Raw genomic sequence first — 24,306 nt, 5'->3', positions numbered from 1 at the left:
ACAGAAAGCTTCTCAAAGCCAGGCCAGACTGCACAGCATGGTTCAAGGCTAAAGGGGCTTGGGTGTCAATGAGCCTGATAACCGCCTCACTCCATCCCTCTGCTGCACTGATCTGCACTTTGTTAGAGGGTCACCCCTGTCAGCAGAACTGCGGCCTATCCCAGCTTCAAAACAGCTGTACACAGTGCCGGGGTGTGGAAGAAGTCTTTGTGAGTCTTTCTACCAGAGGCAAGTACAACACAGAAAGTTAGGCGTTACAAAAAAAAAGCTTTTTATTGGAATATTTTTCTTTCCTAATAAGGGTTTTGCCAGGATAACGTGCAGAGCAGACTCAAGGTCTGCAAAGCTCAACCTCCTGCCTGGTTGGAGTCCCAGTGCTGTTTCATTGACTAATAGTCTTCCTTCATTCTGCTGCTCGCTCGACCCCAACTCCCCTCCTCTTGATACCCATTCATTTTCAAACTCTGACAACAAGAGGCCTGCACACATCCCACTAGCCTGCATGCTGAGTAATCAATAAGTCCTAAAGTTTATGAAAAACAGACAGACTACAGAGAGGTGCCCATTAACTTTCTACAAACAGCTCTGTAGTTTCTTGGTTGTGTTGCGCCCAGATCTGTGTGATTCTGAGCATTTAACCTGGTTTAGATGTGAACTGAGAGTCAGGCTGAGATGTTAATTAGTTTTCACCTCAATATTCAGTCAAAGATGTTGTGTTCTGGCCAGTGGGTTTTTATGTTTGGGAGGGTGTGTTATTTTGTTAACCAGACAGTAGTGACTGATGTATCTGTACTGTCCACATCATTTTTCAGCTGTGTCAATGTGTTTGCAAGGATTTCTGGCTCCAGCACAGGAAGGTTAAGGAATTAATGGAATTTGATATTAATTTAGTCAAAAACAGAGACAGTGTTCAAAAAGATGTGAAAGTTGTTTACAGGCACCAGAGAAATCAATATCTATGGAGACTTAACTCTCAAACAAACAAATAGGACTAACTCTGAAAATAGTTATTGTATAGATTTTGTTTTCTAAGTACAGACCTGGTAGGCCTTGTACCACTGGCTACTGAGGTACGTGAGGTAAAGCTGCATATAAAGTAACAAAAATATATAATTAAAACCTGATAATGTAATACTCTGCCCTGATATAATAAAAATGGTCAGCAGATAACATAATCAGTGAAGCCCTTTTGGTCTCAAGGGACCTCAGCCACCTGCTTCCCACCCACCAGCAGCACCTGACCAGGAACCGGACCCTGATAGTTTTCGCTGTACAGACCAATGCTGGGGGATTGTTTGTCCTTATGCTTATCCAAAATTCCATAAAACACTTAAAATGCACTTAGTCATTTCATCTATTCCATATTGATTAAATGGCTACCAAAAATATAATGTTATAACATTACATATTAAATGTCATAAGTTATTACAGTAAAATGGGAAACGTTATTGCATTAAGTGCTCAGCATTCTTATGAAATTCTAAGCAGTTTTGACAGGCCCGTAACATTGAGCTTAAGCTGCTCTGATGGCAAAAGTGTTGTAATGTCTTGTTTTGTCTTGTTTTGTTGTCTTTGTCATACACTGCATCGGACTCCATGAAAGTATTTATAACAGTGTACTTAAAGGTGGAGCCTTAATCACTCGTAAGTCTGGGACAGCATAAATTTTCAGAAGAGATGACAACAGTACCCATAATGCCACAGACACACTTTCATTATACAAACAGGAGGTAATTAGAAAATGCTGAGCTCCTTAATGAAGCTCCAGATTTATGTTTATCTTGTTTAACCAAGACCCCCTCTCTCCCTGCCACCTGTGTTTGTCGGTCTGTGTGTTAGAGTAAACTGAAAACTCTCGACTATGTGTGGCACACTAACGCAGTATGTTTGTCTGTGTGTTTGCAGCTCCTCTGCGCTACAACACCATGACCATCATATGGATCTGCATGGCCCTGGTGTCCGGCCTGGTCACTTTTCTGGCCATCATCATCTGCAGGAAACGGCAAGGCTACACTTTACCACACTACCCATCGCTGCTGTGTGTGGAACACTTTCTTACACTACTCTACCGTGCCTCTCTTTGTGTAATGTTGCTTGTGATCAACACCCCGTGTGCACTGTATTTCTCCCTGCTTTTGCCACATGTAGTATTTGCTGCAAGTAAAATGAAAGTAAAGTTGTCATCTGAGTGAAGCTCTCTTAGAATAAGCCCCTAAAATGTTCTCCAGAAATGGGGGAGAATCTCATTTAAGCCTGTGCTTGAGAAGCTAAACTACCTTTAGTCCCACTTGTCATGTTTAAATGTTCACAATGTCGGAGTGCACAAATAATCTGCATGCTTTTCTATCAGCAATAAGGACGATGAGTTGAGAGGAGTTCTGAAAACTAATGCTTCAGCTTCTCTCATCCCCTAAACCCTCCCTGTCTTCTCACTGTCTTACTTAGCTAATTTCCTAACTTGTAATTTCCACCTCATCGTGGATTTAATTATGTTGATTCATGTCCAGTAGCTTGCAAGCCAAACGTTCCCACTTATCCCATCAGCACCCCCCCTCCCTTTTGATGTCTTCAACTTACATCTCTGTAGTGTAGTACTGCACCGAATAATTAATTTCATTGCGCTTAATTAATTCATATTTCAATGCATATTAAGTTTTTCATTTCCATTCTGTTTGAGGAGAAAAAAGAATACGTTGGAGGATTTAAAGATGTTATCCAGGCAAAGTCGTGTTATCGTGACTGCAAAGTCCAGTGTATTTACAATGCAACTAAGATGGAGGATCGAACAAGAACAACCTCACTGATTGTGGAGTTTAGAATTTGAAATGGTCCTTTTCAAGAAATACACTAAAACTGAGGGAGCTGGGCTACTAGCCAGCCTACTATTAAACAGTTTTACTGTTTACACAGGACGTAAACCTGAATGATGAGGAAAAAACACCTCACTGCACAGCAGATGAATTAGTGGCCATACTCTAAATGAGATTTTAATCTTCATGAATGCAAATGTCAGATAATAAAAGACAGCACTTTGGCTGATGCTAGTGCGCTGCTATCACTTAAGATAGTGCATGTCAGCATGCTTGAGACTTATGGACGATTTTAATGTCTCCATCTCATCACTTAACAGGACGATTTGCCAAGAATTTGGTAAATTTGCTTTGAGCAACTCTTCTGTCACATGCAGCATTTGGATTTTACTTTGTTGTGAGCCTCCACTTCCGTCTGTGGACGCTAACAATAAAGACTGAGACAAGTCAATTATTTGAGCAGAAGGAGTGGTTCATGTGGACTGTCAGCGTGGATGTCTCACCAGTCCTGTTTCAGTCAGTCCGGTTTTAAAATAACGATACAGACAGAAAGAACATGTCCCTTTTACACAAGTCAGTTTGAAATGGACTAACAAATGTACTATTGTAATAACTAATAATTTAGCAAGGAGGTTAAATGGAGTAGCCGTGGTTACTGCCACACAAAGTCCTAACAGTTTAGAGATGGCTAAGGCCAGGTTCACAGATACAGACTCAAACAATGGTGAAGTGACTGGATGCAGAAAGTGTGAATTGAATGTGCACAGCGGCTAAGACACAGGGAAGTCCTCAGCCAGTAGTGCTGGTTCAGATTCCCACAGGAGACTGAAGCATTGAGCTGTTTTTACTCCATACACAGTGTTGGGAAGTAGTGACACTACTGACACTGAAGTAATGTGAAATGGCTTAAATGTGTTAAGCTACTTTTTCAGTAGATTGTAAAATAGCTTGCTACCTTCAGCAGAGGTATAGTGTCAATGTAGCTTAACTATTTCCAAAGAAGAGTAGCTTGTTGCATCAGTAGCTACAAGGTACCCTGCAAGCTCCATGCTGCGTTCACACATACAGATACAAAGTGGTCTCTGGCACCTTAGGAAGCTGTGTTTGTGTTACTCTGAGAATGTTAAAAAAAAACAGACTCTGCTCCACCTAGACAGTTGTGTTCTGATGTACCCACGGTACACACAAGGAAGTTGTTCATTCCTTGTTGTAAAGTGTGTTTCCTGAGTTACAGAACAGCTTTTCTCTGTATTTTTTTTTAACATGCAAGCCATTACTGAAACAATTTTCATACAACAATAGCTTTGGAGCTGGCAAGACTGACGTCTCTGTGGTCCTGTATCTGTGCTGGAAGGAGTAGTAAGCTCTGTGCTTGTGTTTCTTCTGGCATTAACATGAGTGTGATTGGTTCTCACCTGGCTGTTGCACACATTGCGTCAGAGGACGCATAAAGCTGAGCTTTTCACAGTCCCTGTAGTAGTGCTGGGCACCTTTTAAATCTCTGTAGCTCAGTGGGCTGAAGCACCAGGTCTCATTCACAACAAATAGAGGCCCATTGCAGCTTTTGAGTCTATAGGCTCTATATCCAGGTTAACGCATGGTACAAAATGCAGAGGTGCACTGAAATTATGTCCTCGACTACGCCGCTTTGGTATCTTGGTGATGCCCCAGTGGGAGGAGAGGTGCTGCTGAGTGTGTGCCGACGTGAATCCAGAGGTGCACTGCAACCAGCTGCTTGGTGCACATTTATTCCACAGTAGGAAAAAAGGAGGAAGTCAGTTAACGTGGTATATGAAGTGACAATGTTGGCTGGATAGATGGGTCATGAGAGCACAGGACTTTCACAAAGAGACCGTTGTTTGTTTCCCATGTGAACATTATTTCTTTTATCCATGACCATTCCACAACCTTAGCCGCATGCTTATTATTATCATAACTACGACGATGAAGGTCCTCTAAATTTTATTATATTATATAATATTTTAGCCCAAACCGCGACCTTTTACTCAACCTCACCCTTTCAGGACCGTCCGTTCCTTCTTCCTATTCAGTGTATCCAAAACACAAAGAAACCGGGGCAACACCTGCGAGCTGCATCTTCTTTTTAACAAGTCTGACCAATGTGACATCTCGAGCTTCATCATTTTAGTTACAATAGAGATAGACATGTTGCTGTGATCATCATCATGGTGCAGTACAACTGCTTGGTGTGTGTTTTATAGTGTTGCCTCTAGAACCAAAAGTCTTAATTTAAAATTTCTTCATGGACCATACAAGGATCACGTTTACATCCTTATATAAAGATGAGGCAGGCAACTGTTTATTTACCAGGGTGTCAGCAATCATTTTCCATGATAAACGGGCAAAAATAGATTAAATTAATTGTTAAAATCACTTCAAAAATAAGAAACACAATATAAAAAAAACATTATTCCTTTTCCCATCACTGAACATATGGCACTATGGTAGAATATTACAGCAGGTGATTATGGATGATTGTATGACAGATAAAACACTAATACACACAGAAAATATGATGACCCTAACTTCCTGTGTTTAAAGGGGATAAAAAGCAATGAATGTGATTTCCCATGATTTTACAACCTCTGACACACTAAACTATGAATTTCCAAGTGCCCCACAGCTGTGCCAGGTGTGCCTGGTCACAAAAAAGCCCCCTTCGCACAGGGGGTTTGACTGTACTCTGTGCTGTCGTGCTACAGCCTTGTATGTGTGAACAGCCCATCACAGGACAGTTTCAAAATAACTTTCTCAACACTGCTCAGACCAAATAATGTTACTACAGGGATCTTTTTCAGTGCATACAGGACCACAATGCCAGTAAACCATTCAAGCTTGTATTATACACTTTCAGCAAACTGTAAAACCAGCAGCAAGTTAAACACCATCATGCATCAGTGTAGTGAGAAAATACATGGAGGTGAGTATGTGAATTACTTGCCTAGTGCCAAATGTGCCTGAGAGCCACAGACCCATGAGGGCTAAGAGACAGGATGCCACTTTTGAATCTGCATCTATGCACGAGGTTTAAAATCCTTTTTCCCTTTCTCTCCTAAATGCTTTGACTGTGACGTCTTAACATGAGCACTGATGTTAATCGGTTTTACTTGAAGACAAGGAAGCATACCCACAGAAACTGGTTTGTTACTATGAAATGGTAATAACCATTTGTAAAATGGTAGTGAATTAAAGGACTGAGTCACCCAAAGACACAAATAAGTTAATAAAATAAAATTAAATTCAGGCTATATTCTCCTCCATTGTATTGGCTGCTTGCTAAAATCTCACAGATTCCTGTAAGGATGACCTCTTACCCTCTTCACCTTGCTGCCAGTGGAAAACCGAATTAACAGACAGAAAGTTTGTTTGTTTGTCATTAAGCATCACTAGGTGATGAAAAGCTCTGCTGAAGTCAATAATTCATTATGAACAATTATTGATTTATTAATTATGAGCTTTGGTTATAGTTTGGTAGCACAAATGTTTCTCTATTGTCCTGTATTCATCCCGCTGTATGTTTATGTGTGTGCCTGAATGTGTGTGTGTTTGAATGACTGGCTGTGTGTGTGTGTGGTTTGTATAGACACTGTGGCTACAGCAAAGCCTTCCAGGACTCTGATGAGGAGAAGATGCATTACCAGAACGGTCACGGTATGTTTGACCCAATCCTCAATTATTACCAATAATAGATTAGATCGCCTTCCTTGAAGAGGTCGTATTTTCATCCCAGTGTAATAAAGTTCATCCTCAGAGCAAACAATTTTCATCACGCTCTGAGTGATTACAGGAGAACACAGGCCTTATTCTCTGTGTGCTGTTTATTCTCTCTCTCCCTCTGTCTGCTCCTGTCTCCGAGTCATTTCTTCCCTTTCATCAACTTTCTCTCCACACACCGGTGACAGGGGCTCAGATGTGATGTTGCTCTCATTCTCCGATATGTGACCAAATGGTAATGTTGTTTATCTTAGTGTCATTCCCCGACGCGAGGTTCTATATCGACCCGCACACGTACGAGGACCCCTGCCAGGCGGTCCACGAGTTTGCCCGAGAAATTGAAGCTTCCAGGATCAAAATAGAGAAAATCATTGGTTCAGGTAAAACCATGAACTTGTGTGCAGTCACACGCGCGCACACACTCACACACACACAGACAGAGTGAGAATCATTGGCTGAGCTAACTTAAAATCATTGGCTGGTGTAAAGGCTGTGGTGTGCAGCAGAGAGGAGGATGGCAAAGTGGAATCAGAGCGTTGCGTGGGGCTGTCAATCAAAGCTTCTCAGACAGGCAGTGAATACTAACATTGTGTCAGCTCCACAATAAGCTGTTCTACATGTGACTCCTGCAGACATAAAGAGAGGTATAAAGCATAGACCTGAGGAAGACAAATAACAGAAAGCACACTCAAAGTCCTTCTGATATAAAGATAGCCATTAATGAGAAAGAGGCCAATGGATGATTCTTCAGGTTGTTCACATATATGTGGACAGAGAGCTTATAAGTGAATCTGTTTCTTTTGTCTAATCCAGCAAGTTCACTCAGCACACATCCTCATTTACAACCATGGCTTAAGAGGAGGTGAGGGTGCAGCTGCACGTTCAGTGCAGTGGAATATTTTTAGGTTTAGGTTGAATGTAAAGTGCTGAACTGGCCTGCTCTTGTGTGTAGGGGAATTTGGGGAGGTGTGTTATGGGCGTATGAGGCTCCCAGGGAAGAGAGACATCCCAGTGGCCCTGAAGACCCTGAAGGCAGGATACACAGAGAAGCAGAAGAGGGACTTCTTGGCCGAAGCGTCCATCATGGCCCAGTTTGACCATCCCAACGTCATCCGCCTGGAGGGAGTGGTAACCCAGAGTACGCTGACCACTAACACTACATATTTGTATATATAATGCCATTTTTAAGATTAGTGGCTGTAACTTAATAGATATGTTAGGAGATCTGTAATGTAGCATGGACATAATTAACAGTAACTGCTACGCACATGATCTTCATCTATGTGTAAACTTCAAAGAGGCTACTTTCCTAAAGCTGTCCCTGTGCTGCCCATGTCTAAAAACTTACCAGTTCTTGATTAACTTAGACTTCTAACTATACATTTTATTGAAATAAGCCTATGGTTATTCTGAGGTGGTCTTAGGCTGAAGAGTTTAAAGGGAAAGGCTACTTAGGAAAAGTCATGAAAAGAATATATTTTAGAAATAGCTGGTAGGGAGCTTAAATCACATGGGGCTATTATAACGTGTAGTCATTTTCAACTGGGAGTTAAAAAGGTAGAAGAGTAAAAGAACCTCTAATGGGGAGTGTATATTTTCAAGTAATTACATTTCTCCACCTCAGTGCCAGAATAAATGGCAGCCTATCGCTCTCCCAGCTTTTGAGTCTGTGGGCTCAACATTCGTGTTGGCGCATGGCGTGAAGCACAGTGATGCAACCATGAACTGGTATTTTCCTGCGGAGCCCTAAAGTTATTTCCTTGACTGCACTAGTTTGGTATCTTGGTGACTCACCGTGCGCCCCAGTGGGATGAAAGGTGCAGCAGAGGGGGTGGTGACGCAAATCCAGCAGCACACTGCAATCTTGGTTCTTATGAATGAGTGCGCTTTGCACAGTCCACTGCCCACCTGCTCAGAGCAGGTCAACTGCTCGCCGCACTTGTTAGATAGTTTTTTGCTCACTTTATCACAGCCATATGAACCTCACACAATCCCTGTTATTCATGTCTGTCTCCTCTTTCCACTTTTATTTTTCCATGCAGACAAAAATGTTGGATTCTGATTATTCCAGCTAGAGCAAGTTCTTACCAGCTCTGTAACCTAGACAGCTCGTAGGTGGTCTGTGCTGAAGGCCTTTTGTGCAACAGGTTTCTACTGCAAATCAGCAGGTGTGTTGGAGACTGGCACATTGAAAACAGTTGACAGTCTCATGGAAAATCTTAGGTCAATTAAAATATATCTCTTCGCTAATAACTCCCTCAGGACTGTTCGTTCCTTTCTCCGCTCCCAGTGTCTCTGTCCAAAACGGGGCAATGGCTGCAACCTCCATGTTACATGCTGCAATCACCAACATGACATGACAGAGACACTTGGGTTACATTTTATATTGTTGTTTCCAAAAACAAAGGGGTTGTTTTAAAAATCCAAATGTATTTGTAAATCATACAATGATAACTTTTATGTCACAATATGGAGATGAAGCAGAGAACTGTTTATTTACCAGACTGTCAGCAATCATCTAGACTAAGTTAAATGTAAATAGTACTTTCACTGTACATGTGGAAGTATGGTGGTATAGCATGGACTGTTGTGTGATAAACAAAACAACACACTATTACTGCCTCATGGTAGTGTGTTTGGATTGATGTTTAGGATGAACAGTGGTGCTTTGAACTAAAAGCTAGCATATCTTAGTTGAGCATGCTAAACTGGAAAATGTTCCAATGGGAGGTCGATGGATAACTAACTATCTGTGACTCATTTGTACAGATCACTGTTTTATACAGGACATCGTTCTTTACTACATACACATGCAACACAGAGAGTAAATTAGCAACATACATGTAAACTGGTTGTTTTTAGATATTCAGTGCAGCACATGAATAACCCTATATGTTTTTTGTTTGTTTCTCCAGGTAAACCGGTGATGATCATCACAGAATACATGGAGAACGGCTCTCTGGACTCCTTCCTCAGGGTTAGTATTGATGCTTTCAGTTGAAAAGCATTTAAGTACTGGAGGTTCTTGTTTTGCTTTTAATCTTGTGTCGGTCGTTGGTGCTAATTTCCTTTTTACTGTATTTCTCTAAGTTCAGTTGCCCATCTAACTGTGTGGACATTAGTGTCCTTTTTTCCTTTGAGCCGGGACATCACTGCTCATCGTCCATGTCCAGTGGAAACAATGTATCACCAAGATGTTGCAAGCTTCTCAGTAACTTCAAAGAAAGCTTTGATTTAAACCTATAGAATAATCCTGTGGATTTCCAAACGGTTTTTATAAGCACATTAATGGAGATCTAATTCATCAACTTATGTGAAAATATAAAAATCTCCAAACTTAGCAGTACATACATAAAGTGTTCACAGGAGAGCAACTTCATGTTTACATGCTAATAATGGTTTTCCTCAGTGTATCCTAACTCTCAGACGACGGTTGGAGTCAGGGTTAGGGTTTTAACAAAGGGAAAATACTACACACATCACCTCCTGGGTATTAGAGGATTGTTGCCTGCAGAAAGTTATCCGGCACCAGTGGTTTAGAGCATCAAATGTGAAAGTTTTCTTTAATAAGATATGCTGTAGGTTGATTTAACATTGTATAACAATGACAATGTCAAACAGCGCCAGTATTTGCTTATATGAAAATACTGCAGATTATAACTTAAAAGCAAATCCCTGTCATGTTTTATTCTCTTATCTTTACTCTGTTCTCTATCTTGATTAAAATCTTTTCTATTATCACTCTCTTCATCTTTTTTGCTGCAATATCATCACGTTTTTATTTTTTTTTTGTTTTTTTTTTTTAATCTGCTGTTAACACTTTCTCTCCCTGCGTCACCCTTGCTGATCTTTCTTTGTCTTTTCTTTTCTGCCTTCCCTCAGAGACACGATGGCCAGTTTACCATCATCCAGCTGGTGGGGTTGCTGCGCGGCATTGCAGCCGGTATGACCTACCTGTCTGACCTGGGCTACATCCACAGAGACCTGGCTGCCCGCAACATCCTGGTCAACAGCAACCTGGTGTGTAAGGTGTCTGACTTTGGCCTGTCCCGAGTGCTGGAGGATGATCCCGATGCTGCATACACCACCAGTGTGAGTTTTCACATCGAGGCAAGCATTAATGCAGCAACACACACACATTCCGACTCATACACACTTCAACAATCTCATATAATGGGACTAGGAAAAATTAGGATTTCAAATGTGCACAAACCTGAATTAATGGAGGTATATATACATCTCCACTGATACTAAAGGCATCATATGTCAAAGTTAAAGTTACAGCCTCATGTTCACTTACATGATCATGATGAGTTCCACGTGAGGGAGCATTATACGGATTTTAAAGGGGTGATGAAGTCATCAAGGTTATCACTGCTTGGGTCTCAGACTTGAGCCAAATTGAAGGTGTGGGGTTTGAAATAAGCGGACATTTATGAGGCAGGGAGAGTCTAATAAAAGACAGTACTGAGTTGCCTTATGGGAAATACAGCACTTTTGGAGCTTAACCCTCACTAGGTGCTAAAAGTTAGTATATCTTGGCCTCTGCTGCTGACCTAACTTTATGGCAATCCAATGCTAAATTAATGGAGTATCCCTTTAATCACATTGTTCAAGACATTTTATGAGACTTCTTCATAATAACGCATCAACTTCAATTAAATTTTGCCATATCCTTCATCTGTGCTTGACCAAAACCAAACTGCTAACCAACATTAAATAGCTCCTATCTCCCTAGAGATGAAAAACAATGGCAAGTCATTTTTCAGTAACTTTAGCTGACTACAAATGGCATTGTCAGCACTCCATTTCACAATAAAACACCACTGCCTCTACATTCACATGCATTTATTGTGAAACACATGCAGGAAGTGGTGAGTAACATCAGGGGCTTTAATGTGGATCCGTCACACCTGACCAAAGCCAGACTGGATCAGTACTGATTCCAATGGGTCCAGTTGGTGTTGAATCCCTAGAAAGGACTCAGAACCACATACAACAAGCACCTGTTTTCACTGAGTGGGACTACTTATGACAAATAAACTGATATTATCTCTTGAGTTCTTGCTTTAGGGCAGCAGCTAGCCATAGTAGCAGCCCTGAGCAGCAAGTATTTTGAATTTTGTACTTCAAAACCCCAAAATTCTGTAAGATCTTTTCAATAGACTGCACATGGAAAGAAAACGACCAAAAACTAAAATCCTAAGATTGATGAATTCATTTTCTTTTGGCTTAATGTGATCATAGTCATCAGTTTATTTTGTACATCTTCATATTTTGTGAATTATACTGACAAGTTAAAATGCCTTTTGTATTCTTATGTGAAGTATGCGGTTCCACTGAGAGCTGACCAGGAGAGTAGCAAAAAGGCAAATGTAAAATTTAGAGACAAAAAAAAAAATACAAAGTCCCATAAAAGTGTGAGCAAAGCAGAATCATCTTTGTAAGTGCTCCAACTGAGAGCAGCACCATGTTAAACCTGTAGCCTGACGAGAACAAATATATTAAGCCTTAACTAAAAAAGGCAGAGGCAGCTGTTTCCAGAGTCTGATGGAAATCAGTGTTTGACACATTTGTCTGTTACAGTCTGTTAAAGCACAGCAATCAGATTACAGAGAGAAAAGTGATTACATGCAGAATCACTCAGAGACGTTCTGATGGGGATAAGGACCGCAGATTGTGATATTATAGACGCTATAGTGTCATTACAGCACATCTCAAATTAAAGGTTGATAATGGCTTTAGATTAATACAGTTCATATTGCTGCCTGGAAATCTGAATAAAGTGAATAAAGCTGCTTATTGTATGGAATCAAAGTGGCAGCAAAGTCACTTTGAAGAACCTGCAAGTATTAAGATAATGAATCAAGGTTAGTGAATTCCTCTGGGTCATGTTGCTGGTTTTAGTGTTTAGCAGGACATCAGGTATCTGTAATGGGCTACATTTTGAGAGTAACCTTCAGATGTTTAAAATAAGCCACAGGGAGCGCTTTGTTTGTTTAAGCAGTGATGTATCCATTTGTCAGCCTAATTAAGTGTCAGCTTTATATCAAAATAATGTAAGTGGTTCACATACTTGCTAACATTTGCAAGTCTATTCTCGTCCTGACCACATGTCCACACTGACTCTCTTTAGTTTTTAATGTGTTGTCTAACTTTCTGCTTTCATGGACATTAACTCAATGGTAGATGGTAATTAAGTACATCCACTCAAGTACTGTACTTTAGTACAAATTTTAGGTAGTACTTTACTCAGCTATTTCCATTTAATGCTACTTTTTACTTCTTCTTCACTGCATTTGAAAGGGAAATTGTATATATTTTACTCCTACTTTCACTTTTCTTTTAATTCTTCAGTTACACTTGATATTTGATGCACTTACATACAAAACATATGATAAGCTTAGTCTGAGACATTGTTACATGTTAAGCTTCTCAGTGGTATATAAAGTAGTTAAAATTTCTATTTACAAATTAAGGCACTGGTAATAATAAAGCAATAATTACATTCTGTATGTAATAACATTTTTGTATGAATGAGGCTTTTCTACATAAAATCTGTTTTTTGTTATTGTTATTTTAACTACATTTTGCTGAAAATATTTGTGTGCTTTTACTTCTACTGGAGTGGTTTTACATTGTGTCTCAGAAAGTCTGATACGGTCAAACGTCTTTTCGGTTCCTGACAGGGTGGGAAAATCCCAATCCGCTGGACAGCCCCAGAGGCTATCGCTTACAGGAAGTTCTCCTCCTCCAGTGATGTGTGGAGCTACGGCGTGGTCATGTGGGAGGTGATGTCATACGGAGAGCGACCATACTGGAACCTCACCAACAGAGATGTGAGCACCATTTGTTGACCATAACTAGCATTCAGTGTATTTCCATGGTAGAAACTGATCTCATCCATATCATCGCTTGCCATACATGTGCAGGTGATCAAATCTGTGGAAGAGGGCTACAGGCTGCCTGCTCCTATGGGCTGCCCTGCTGCTCTACACACACTCATGCTGGACTGCTGGCAGAAGGATCGCAACGAGAGGCCACGCTTCTGCCAGATAGTCACTGTTCTCGACAAGCTAATCCGCAACCCAGAGAACCTGAAGTCTATGGACACGCTCTGCAGGTGGGTGGGCCACTGAATAGATCCACATTTGCAGCAAAGCTACATGGGTGCATTGTGTCACATGCCGAGGAGTCTTTTGATTTAATTTGGCCAGACAGTTCGCCAACATTTAATCAAATATTGGTTCATGTGATTAGCGGATTAAGCTGCAAATCAAAGCATGACACCGCCTGCGAGGGGCTGAGAAGATGATCTCTTGGACAATATATAGTGACAGACTGTTAGGCTACTAAGTAACTGTCCTAGTGTGGGAGGCAGAGTAAATCCAATCTCATCCCGCTGCTATCAAACATGAACGCGGTGGGATAAAGTTGCAGTGTAAAGTTTCCCTCAAAGTTCTCTGGCAGACGAAGCGAGCAGTCGTGTTCGTTTTCCAATAAGCTCATTTCTGATAGACGCGCTGTGCGTTAAGTAAAAGCCTTGCTGTGATATTGACATTGATCCGCGGTGAATGTGGGAGCAGGTTTGAGAGGACACCCAGGCTGAAGCTGGACTTGTGTAAATTGCTCAGTTCAGATCCCAGGTCGTGCAGAGTCAGTGGTGCATGGCATTGTGCTTCTGCGTATGTGTGTGCGAGTGAGTGTTTGAGGTGAGGGAAACAGTAGGTAGAGGAAGAGGCAGAGGAGAAGGAGGAGTGTAAAGGATTTCTCCCTTTATCAATCTACCCAAAGCAGCCATCCTGCAACCAAAGCCGCCACCTCTTCTCTATCATTTTAACTGTTATTGATTTCCTGCCTCGGTTACTAGTGCATTTCAAAGCCCCCTTTCCCCCAGTCGCTCTCCCTCCTGCTTACTTTTTGACTCTTTTCTTGTTTTCGGACTCCCTCTAACTAATCGTTTTGTCTTCCCATTCATCTTCCTCTCTCTCTCTATCTACGGCCATCTGTCTCTCTCTCTCTCTCCCGGCCACAGTTTAAACAGTCCTCCGCTGATGGAGAGAGCTATCCCAGACTTCAGTAGCTGTAACTCAGTAGACGAGTGGCTGGACACCATAAAGATGGGCCGTTACAAGGACCACTTTGCAGCAGGGGGGTACCACACTCTGGGTCATGTCATTGGCATGAACCAAGGGTAAGTACTAACTGTGATGGAGAGTGAGAACAACTGAGAGGTTATGGTGAACTGTTAACTGTGGTAGTAGTTAGCTGCTGGGCTCTAGCAGCTGATGTAGCGTATGCAGCATAACAGCCCAGTGGAGTGAGAAATCATTGCACATGTGGCTTAAACTGTTTGATTTACACACTGAAGTAAGTTCTAGATTCTCCGCAATCTCAGCAAATACTGATCACATTGTCCTGCTTACATGGTAAGCATAATGTCACACTCACCAATCTGTCATGTTATAACAGAAATACTGTTTACATCCACTAAATAACTTAAGAAATTTATTCTTCTTTGCTGATTTGATTGGTGTCAAGCTACTGTTACTGTTGCTACTGCTGCTATAGGCTCATCAGGGAAGGGTGGGATTATGCCCCTGGAGCCACTCAAAGGCTTTTAATTTGAAATATCTTTGTAGGAGGGGGCCCAGTGGTCCAGCAGTTACAGTGCAAACCACATTAATGCAACATCACCAGTTCAGTTCTGGCTGTGGATCTTTGTTGCATGCCATACCCATTTCTCTCTCCTCACATTTACTACAGCTAAACAATGAACTGAAACTCACTGTATAACTCCATAAAGCCAAGGGAGCTGCACATTCAGATCATTCATTGTAGCTTCATCATTGTAAGCTTTCACATTGTCATTGCTTTCACATAACTGTAGAACTATAAAGATTATAACCACTTTAATAAAGGTGAAATCTGTTTTTCTGTGTGTTTACATTTGTGTACTGCTCAGGGACATCCAGAGGCTCGGGGTGACGCTGATGGGCCACCAGAAGAAGATCATGACCAGCGTCCAGCTGATGAGGGCACAGGTCCTCAACAAGAGTGTGCCATCAGTGCACGTATAACTCCAACGCTGAGGCTTCTTTCTGCTGAAATCTAGAAACCCAGGCTTCGGTAAGGTCTAGAGGGACTCCATGGGAAACAAGGTGATCAGATAAAAGGGAGGAGAAGATGTTTGGGAACTTTACAAGACTTTTTCCTCAAGAGATTGATGAACAAAACTTGAAAGGTTTTAACTCTGGAGCAAGTAAACATGACTTCTTAAGGACAAGTCTGACCTTTCATTTTTTTCCTATCTGAATACATTTTCTGAGTTTAAATGTCTTGTTTCTAAATGAAAAGACTGCCTTAATCCACATGTTATTTTAATTTTATTGTATACAAAGAGAAGATAATTTATCAATCATGAATTTATCAGAGTAATATGATTTACTGAACCCGGGCAATAGCAAGAGTGCGTGGAGTGATGTATAGGGTGGGGGTGGGGATGGGGGTGTTTTCAGACGTTCTGATGACACTCACTGCCTCTCCGGCAGTAACAGCTTGAGGAGAATGAGGCACAGAATGAGGCCTGAGTCAAAAAAAGGGGGAGAAAAGTGAGATAGGGCTCACCCGAGTTGCCATGATCATCTCCGCAGTGGAGAAGACCTATTTCACCCCAGGCTATTAATACCAACAACAGGCACATTTCTCCACGGTCCAACCTTGATGAATGACCCCGAGAGAGCCCTAGAGCCCTCTGCCCAGTTTGAAGCTGCGCAGCGCACAACTACTGTACTAGGACGATGTGTATGATTCAGTTACAGTGCACTTTATTCTACAATCTCTCTGTGTTGTAAAGGCTTTGCAGTTGTGTCACAAATCTCCTCGCAGCCACAACTGGAGCCACAAAGTTGATCTGATAAAGAATTAGCTGTTTTAAAATATTACATAAATAATAAAATAACATAAGAACTCCCAAGAAAGATAAGCGATATCTAAAATTCAATAGTATTATATATATTAATAAATAGCTCGCTGTTGCCATTTTTTTCCAAACTTCCTTCACTGTAACAGTAAACTGAGAGTAAAATATATTTAAATTAAATATTGTGTTTACATATGCATACAAAATAATTTTGGCCAGTTCACATATTGTCATAAATAATGCATCTGATGCATTTTCAGTATGTTTGGGGGTTTCTTGTTACACTTATTGTTGTTACTTGTTTTACATTTATTGAAAATGCACTGCTATTTAAAATGCATTTCAAATCAGTTTTAAACGCAAAGCAAATATATTTTAAATGCATCTCAAGTTTTGCAAACCTATTTCAGCTTTGAGTGTGAAAATTTATTCTTGACCTTGTAAGGAGTGGTTTGATAAATTAACCTTCACTACAGGTTGGCACTACCGGGTTACTGGTGAACAATATGAGATGGAGTTGAAGTATTGATTAGTTTATTTGTGTTCTGTTGTTTTCTAAATCAAATATTTTTGAAACTGCTGAAAAATCTTTTTTTTTTAAATATATTTTCTTTAATTTATAACAATATAATGTTGCCACAGCATGTCAGGCTAAATTCTTTTCCTCGATTACTTTCAGATGCAGAAAAACATTTTCAAGTCATTTCTGAAATGCATTCATATGATTCCATATATTGGAAATCCCATATATTAGCTATGTCTGCTAACTAAGTAGCCAGCAGCAAACTCATTCAAGAAAAGTAGCTGCTGTTAATGAAAACTGACAGCCGCTAACTCTAGCTTATACTACATTGTTTAAGCTAGGTGTATGACAGGAGAGTGCTAATTAGCAAATCAGATATTGATTTGTTAGCTAATCTTTGCTAAAAAAAAAAAGAAAAAAAGAAAAGAGAATCAGTCGTGTGAGAAAATGTGAATGACAAGCAGCACAAAATTTATATATCTGCTGAATTCTGTTTTTGACAATAAGCAACATCTGTTTACAGATTGTCAAGGCATTATGGCTGCCAACGTCCCACACTCTAGTTGCTGTGACCATCGTTAAACACACACACAAAAAAAAGGTTGTTAAAAATTTGAGAGTGGTTCAGTAGTTAATGTCGTAATTTATCGTACAGCAGCCCATGACTGCCAAACCCGGAAACATTTGAAAAACATTTTAATATTTCCTTAAATAATCCCTTAAATGTTAATCCTTAAAATTCCTTAAATATTAATCCAATAGTAATATACTGTACATCTTTTTAGCTTTCTACCAAAATTAGAGCTATATTAGGGTGGATCATCCAGTATCCCCAACTTGGTGTTTCAGCATCTCCATAATAATTTGCTGGGAGCGGTGTGTTGCACCTGAAAGTCCTCTTATTCTCTTGGCATTTATGAACAAAATGGTACAGAAGCTCATTTATTATTTGGAAGTTACTTTTGAGATCAATGTTGGCACGAATACTATTCAGTGCAATATTTCTGTGCCCAGACTACATATCTGAACACATTTTTATTGTGAATGCTGGGAATATAGTACACATAAGCTACGCAGGCTGTAAAATAAAGTGTAACTTCTGATTAAATGTGATTACACTGTTAGCCTCAGTGTTGATGAAAAAGGTGAAGACGAACATGTAAGTAGAATGTTTATATCTAAACGCTCTCAAAAGAACATAATCAGCCCTAATTTATACCCCCCTTTGTGCCATCAAGAGAATGTCTTTTCTTGTGCACCTCAGTAGGTTTTCCTCTAGATGGTTGATGTCAGTTTTTATTAGAGAAGAACCTCATGATATTTCTTGAATATGTATTATAGTGACATTTCACTACTGGTTTCAAAAGATTTCTTTTTTCTTTAGGATGCTTTTGAAGACACTGGACTTGAATTGAAAACCCATATTTTATAAAGTCAGGATATGTTTTTGCTAGATGAATTGATTTATAATGTATACAGCAAGTTCAGTCACTAGAAGGAAGAAAAAAAACTACAACAACCGGATTTATTCACTTTTCATTATTTATTCATGTTCATTTGTTTTCCAAATAATACAACTCTGAGAGGTTTTATTACAGTTGATGAATCATCCTTGTTGCTAATGATAAATCATAAATGTGCAAACTGTCCATAAATACACAATAAAGGAACGTTTGTCTGTGTGTGACTGCAACAGTGATTTTCCGCCTATTTATAATACAACAGAGAGCCGACATCCTGCCTCACTTCAATTCCACTAGCTTTCAGTTCTTAATAAATGCATGCTGGAAACCATATGGGAGCTGTAGCTGCTGAATGCAAACAAAACGAGAGACCAACTTGTGATGGGATCACAGCAGTCGCATCGTCAGTCAACATACTGACGTTCTGACCCACAAGTACTCAGTAGTTATTACTGTGTTAATACATAAATAGTCAGCACTTATGGGTCGAACCACATCCATCTTTAAACTTGGAGTTTGATCTCAACTACACACCTGTAAAGTTTCGTGATATCTGCATCTCAAACGATTGATTTCAACATATAGAATCTAAACTACATTTAGTTTACAAGTGACATTTTTTTTTTCTCAGGAACTGGTGGAGACTAAATATTGAACTTAGATTTGTGAGCTGGCCAGAGATATGGCTCCAAATGACTTCATGTCTGCTGGATTTAATTTTACTGTATAAAGATGGGGATCTATCTGCTGACACATTAGCCAGAACAACTTTGTGAAGCAAGAATATAAGTTATTATTTGTGTTTCTGTACAGTTCTTCTGTTGGAACAGACGTAGCCCAATAAAAAAAAAAAATCAGTTAATGCTAGACATGTTCATTTCACCTTCTGGTACATCAGTAGTTAATCATTCATCTTAGAGTATTGATAGAAAACACCAGGCCTATGTCTTTTACAATGACTTTAGCTTTTGATATGTTCAGGGCTGAATCCACAACTATAAAAACTTCCTGATGTGCTCAACCACCCTAAATGGGATTTTCTATGGCTCCATCCAAACATGAAATACATGAGCCCTGTAGTCTTGAATGTGTCTGCATCTCAAAAGGCCTTGGAGAGAGATTTACTTGAGGAGTGGCGCATCATTTAAGCAATTGCTTCACACGGTCCAAAGATCATTTGTAATGAATATTTTTCCCGTGTTCAGATAGGGCAGAGCTCAAGAAAATTCATCTAAGACTCATCTCTGACAAAGCAAACCATCATTACTCGCTCTGGTTGGTCACATACAAGAAGCATATTTATATTCACCCTGAGGTGTTTGATCAGGAGTTGATCTGAACTTTGCAGCACCATTATGCTCACTCTGCAACACGCAGGTTGAAAACAATTGACTTTGACTTCCTTAATGCTCATTGTTGAGTTTTTGAGTAAATTGCTTTTTTTTTGTGTGTGTGGGAATGAGGCCTGACCCAGCTCTGAAACATCATTTCGAGCTCAGCCTGAATAGGGAATGGGCCTGATGAATCTGTGTCTAAGTAATTGTCCTTTCTTTCACCTTAGGAAGGCTGTTAGGAGATAATCCTCTCCTTGGTGAAACAAGACCTAACACAACATCATTAATCTCATTACCAAGGCCGTGTTGCTTTGTTGCCACCGAGTCCCACGCCCAATTATCAGCCGCAGCCTTGTCCCCATGACGACACAGAGTCCGGTCCATCACTAACGACCATCTACACTGTCCCCTGACTGACTTCTCTGAGAACAGTGGTGATAGCACTTTGTATCTGCAACCAGGACCTCTGCGAGCCTTGACTGTGTCCATGTCCTCGTGTCCCCTGGATGTCCCATGTTTGACTCAGAACGGAGCACAAAGCCAATCGTGACAACGAGTGGTTCTGGCGTTTCTTATCGCCTCACAGCAGGTCCACATCATGAGGGAGAGCCAGGCAATACAGATGGATTTAAACACTCGAGCATTTATTGTCGAGTTTGTTTCTATCATAAAGTAGCAACAATACAAATTCATTAACAAGACTTCAAATCTGTGTAAATCTCTGTGCAGCCATAATGAAGTCTTTGTGAACAACCTTGGAACAATGCCTGTGTATAGCTTACAGTGTTGTAATTCCAGCAATATATTTCATCAAGTAAACAGTCTGTCAGAGCCGAGCGAAAGTCGCTGGGGATTGCCTTGTCAGATCACTCTTCCTGGTATTCTATAGGTAGTTTTAGTTTTGTTGCTATTGTTATTTTTGCACTGTTGTGTGGAGACTTTTCCTTAACAAAACACAAAGTATCTTTCAGCTGCACTATTTCAGAACACTTTATTTTGACAGAATGGGAAAAAGGTGTGCCAAGTCAGCTGGATTCAATTGGATTGTCCTGCTCTACACCAAATGTGATTAATAAGCTATAAGAGGAAAGGGACGCCAAGTTTTCAATAACAAACTGTTGAATAAGCCTAAAGCTCTCAGTTCAGTGTGAGGCCACCCTGCTTTTACAAAAAAGGAGCAGTAATACGGAGGCACTGAATTTTGTGAACAACTTAATCACTGGTTGAAAAACCTCCTCAAGGAAATAAAAACTTCTGGAAATGTGCCACAGCGATAGAAGCTTTCCTTGTTGCAAAAAGGCACCTGGGTCAGTGTGTTTACATGGCAAGTAAATTTCCTGGTTATGTACAAATAGGCGTTTAATCAGATTCTTGCAAGTGAGTATGTGCATGACAGATTTCAGCATTTGACTTCTGACTAAAATTCAGACACAGACACACTTGTGCTGTAAGGAAAAGCTCATTTTTAAACCTGTGCTCTCACTGTGCTGTCAGCGCTAAAGCTCTGACACACATACATTCACATAAAAGGAAACAACTTTTTTTGTCAATTAAATGCCCTTAAAATAAGTAATTCTTTCAAAATAAGGTCAGTGGAAGGGGAGAAATCTTGACGGCCATATGTATACAGGGATTATACATTGTCATGCAGTAACAGTAACCGCTTTCTTGTGTTCATGTTAACATACTACATATATCTCGTTAAGGTCAGCAAGTAACAACTTAGTGACATCTGATTAATTAGATGAATGTAGGTACTGTTGCTTTTTGGACTCTTCTTTGGGTGCTTTGTTTTTCTGTTTAGTGTTTCCTGTTTTATTTTTGAAGTTACCTTCCTTGTGTATCAGTTGTGGTGTTACTTCCTGTCTGTGTGTGTTCCCACCCTTGTGATTGTCTGCCCCACCCTGATATGTTTCACCTGTTACCTCTGCCTCCCTGTGTACTGAAGTCTCTGTGTTTCCTTCTCTCATTGCTCAGGTGCTCTTGTTCCCTCTTGTGTCTGTGGAGTTTCCTCCTTTGTTGTTTTGTTTGTGGAAAAGTTCCTAAGTTTCCATCAAGTTTATGTTTCTCAGTTTGTTTTCGTATGTGGATTTTTGCATTTCCTGAGTTTTGTGCCTACCTGCCTGGACTCTAGTTTCTCCACCTATCAGCCTCTAAGCCAGTTTTCTTTTACTAAAATATCTTCACTGAATCGGCCTGCAGGAATCTGTCTGCATTCGTGTCCTTTCCCTGTGTTCCTGACCTCTACTGCAACAGTATGTTACTCTCAGCAGCATCAGACACACTTGTATGAGCTGACCAGTCAAACAGCAGTATAACACGGTGGACACAGCTGGACACTGACAGCACACAGATCTTGTCAGCTACATAGACTATTTGAGCCCTGGTAGGAGTGAGAGAAATTTGAACTTTGTTCATTCTAAAGGAAATGTTGCAGATGTCTGCATACACAGTAAAACAAGTATTGTCATAGTTTAAAAAAAACCTGTATGGCCAATATATGAAGTTTGGATGAACTCAGCCTTGTTTTACGGTTCAGGACAGCATCTTAGAAGATTTTTGTGCTTGTTTGCTTCTATGACTTCAGGTGACTCTCACCTGAAGTCATAGAAGCAATGTGTGATCCAAGAAAAGAGGGTTTAAACACTTGGTTTAAACTACATGTATTCACTTGAATGGGAAAGAGGTGTAAGTATAGTATAAATAGATATGTGTAGAAAAAGTGTGAATACACTGAGATTAAAGGGGGTGCAAAATACAAATGAACGCATGGATGAGTACTGCTTTTATATTAGAAATTACAAGCAATTAATATGCAGTGCTGAGAAGTGCATTGCTATGACACAAATTACAAGCACAGATCCTCCTGAGACCCGGCAATTCATTTTTGTCCTCTGTGGGGGACATGAGTCTGAGACTTAGAGGTCTCAGACATGAGTCTGAGACCTAATTCAAGCATCATTTATAGAAACTATCTCAATCCTACTGTCCGTTTAACCCTTTCATGCATAGTGGTCTCTACAGTGGATAGCTATTCAAAAGCCATTTTCTGGTATATGCATTGGTATTGATGGTATAATCGCACATAAGCCACTACAGTGGACAGTAGTGTGTCTTTCCATACACTGTCATCCATTGGCCATCCACAACATAATTTACTCAAATCCAAGATGGCCGATGGAAGGCAAAACACGCCGCACAGCTTGAGAATATCCTGTCAGTCCTACAGTAGAAGACCCTTGCAGGTAAAAAAAAAAAGTTAACATCAAGTAGCATCTAAGTATTCACTTGCTGAGGCAAAAAACACCAACAGATGCCATGATCCAGCATGCACATGAAAAACCAAGTACATCTGCATGCAGTGTCTCGTGGTTTTCTGCTCTGGGTGCTTTGTGAATTTTCAAGATAGACTTGGTGAACTGATGTATGAGTCTGTGGAACTGAAGAGGCTATACTGCTGAGTTACATCTGACAGAGAATGTTTGTAGAGCCATGGACAGTATTTTTGTAGAAAATGTTCACTGAAATAATATACAGTTCAAAAAGGAGGAGGTAGGGAGGGGCTAAGGAGCTGAATGAGAGAGTGAAGGGAGGGAGGAAACAGGAGTGAATAGTGATATTTCTTCACTTTAAAATCTCGAAACGTATGCTGTCCATCTGTGTGGACATGTGGAAAATTCTTTTTTTTTTCCCTTTTTTACATTCCTTTTTTTCAAGTGTTTTTACTTTCAAGAAGTGAAAACACTTAGGAAAAGAAATCCTGGCTGAAGTTTTCATAATCCATGCATGTAAGGGTTAAGTGGACATCCTGGGTACTTTGAGATGCCCCAGTTGTGGGGGTGTGGCCAAGAAGATTTTGCTAAGAATTGTGAAGGGAGATTCAGATTTAGAGCTGTCTGCAGATGAGGTGGAGGAGGGCCAGAGAGAGGAAGAAGATGAAAGTTCAGAGGAGGATACTGCAGCTGTTGAGGAGCCTGAACCTGAGTCGAGAAAAAGTGATGTCACCTATCGTGTGTTATGGATCAGGAGCAAAGTGTAAGCTATCATAGCCGAATACGACAAACCATGGGCGACGTTGATTTGTGTGACCGCATGATCAGCTTCTACCTGATGTCAAGTCACACAAGAAAATGGACCATCCGTGCAGCCCTGCATTTTGTTGACCTGGCTGCAACAAAAACCAGAGAAAAAAAAAACAGAGAAAGAGAGGCTGTGGTATTTCGGCCTCGAGCTGCTGCTGGCTGAGCAGATGATTGCTCGGGCGCAGGGAGGGCAACAGGCCGACGATGTGGCCAGTGATGATGATGAGATGAGTACTGATGATGAAGAGTACATTCCAGCAAAGAAGAGGAGGCCTGTTGAACATTTGTCAAGTGCATCAAGTGTAACATGTTTCTGTATGTTTCAAAGACCAAAAACTGTTTCCTGTTGTACCATGCATGATCTTCTGTGATTTGGTGCTGTGTGTGACATAAAAAAAAAAAACAGCATCAGGTGACTATCAAGTGTGCAGAATGCA

General features: G+C 40.4%; 1 protein-coding gene across 1 annotated transcript in view; it reads left to right on the top strand.

Moving 5' to 3' along the window:
• epha8 (eph receptor A8) overlaps positions 1-16,033 on the top strand; it is a 100,067-nt gene extending 84,034 nt beyond the window's left edge. The window contains exons 13-22 of the mRNA XM_041033426.1: positions 1,906-2,002; positions 6,415-6,482; positions 6,800-6,925; positions 7,498-7,683; positions 9,461-9,522; positions 10,428-10,637; positions 13,235-13,384; positions 13,478-13,668; positions 14,581-14,739; positions 15,511-16,033. Of these exons, the coding sequence (XP_040889360.1) occupies positions 1,906-2,002; positions 6,415-6,482; positions 6,800-6,925; positions 7,498-7,683; positions 9,461-9,522; positions 10,428-10,637; positions 13,235-13,384; positions 13,478-13,668; positions 14,581-14,739; positions 15,511-15,625 (1,364 nt within the window). The 3' untranslated portion in view covers positions 15,626-16,033. The remainder of the gene's footprint in view (positions 1-1,905; positions 2,003-6,414; positions 6,483-6,799; positions 6,926-7,497; positions 7,684-9,460; positions 9,523-10,427; positions 10,638-13,234; positions 13,385-13,477; positions 13,669-14,580; positions 14,740-15,510) is intronic.
• The last annotated feature ends 8,273 nt before the right edge of the window (positions 16,034-24,306 follow it).

Source organism: Toxotes jaculatrix, chromosome 3, assembly GCF_017976425.1.
Source record: "Toxotes jaculatrix isolate fToxJac2 chromosome 3, fToxJac2.pri, whole genome shotgun sequence".
In the NCBI taxonomy this organism is placed as follows: domain Eukaryota; kingdom Metazoa; phylum Chordata; class Actinopteri; family Toxotidae; genus Toxotes; species Toxotes jaculatrix.
Note: the sequence above shows the minus strand (reverse complement) of the source record. Positions and strands in the feature narration are given on the sequence as shown.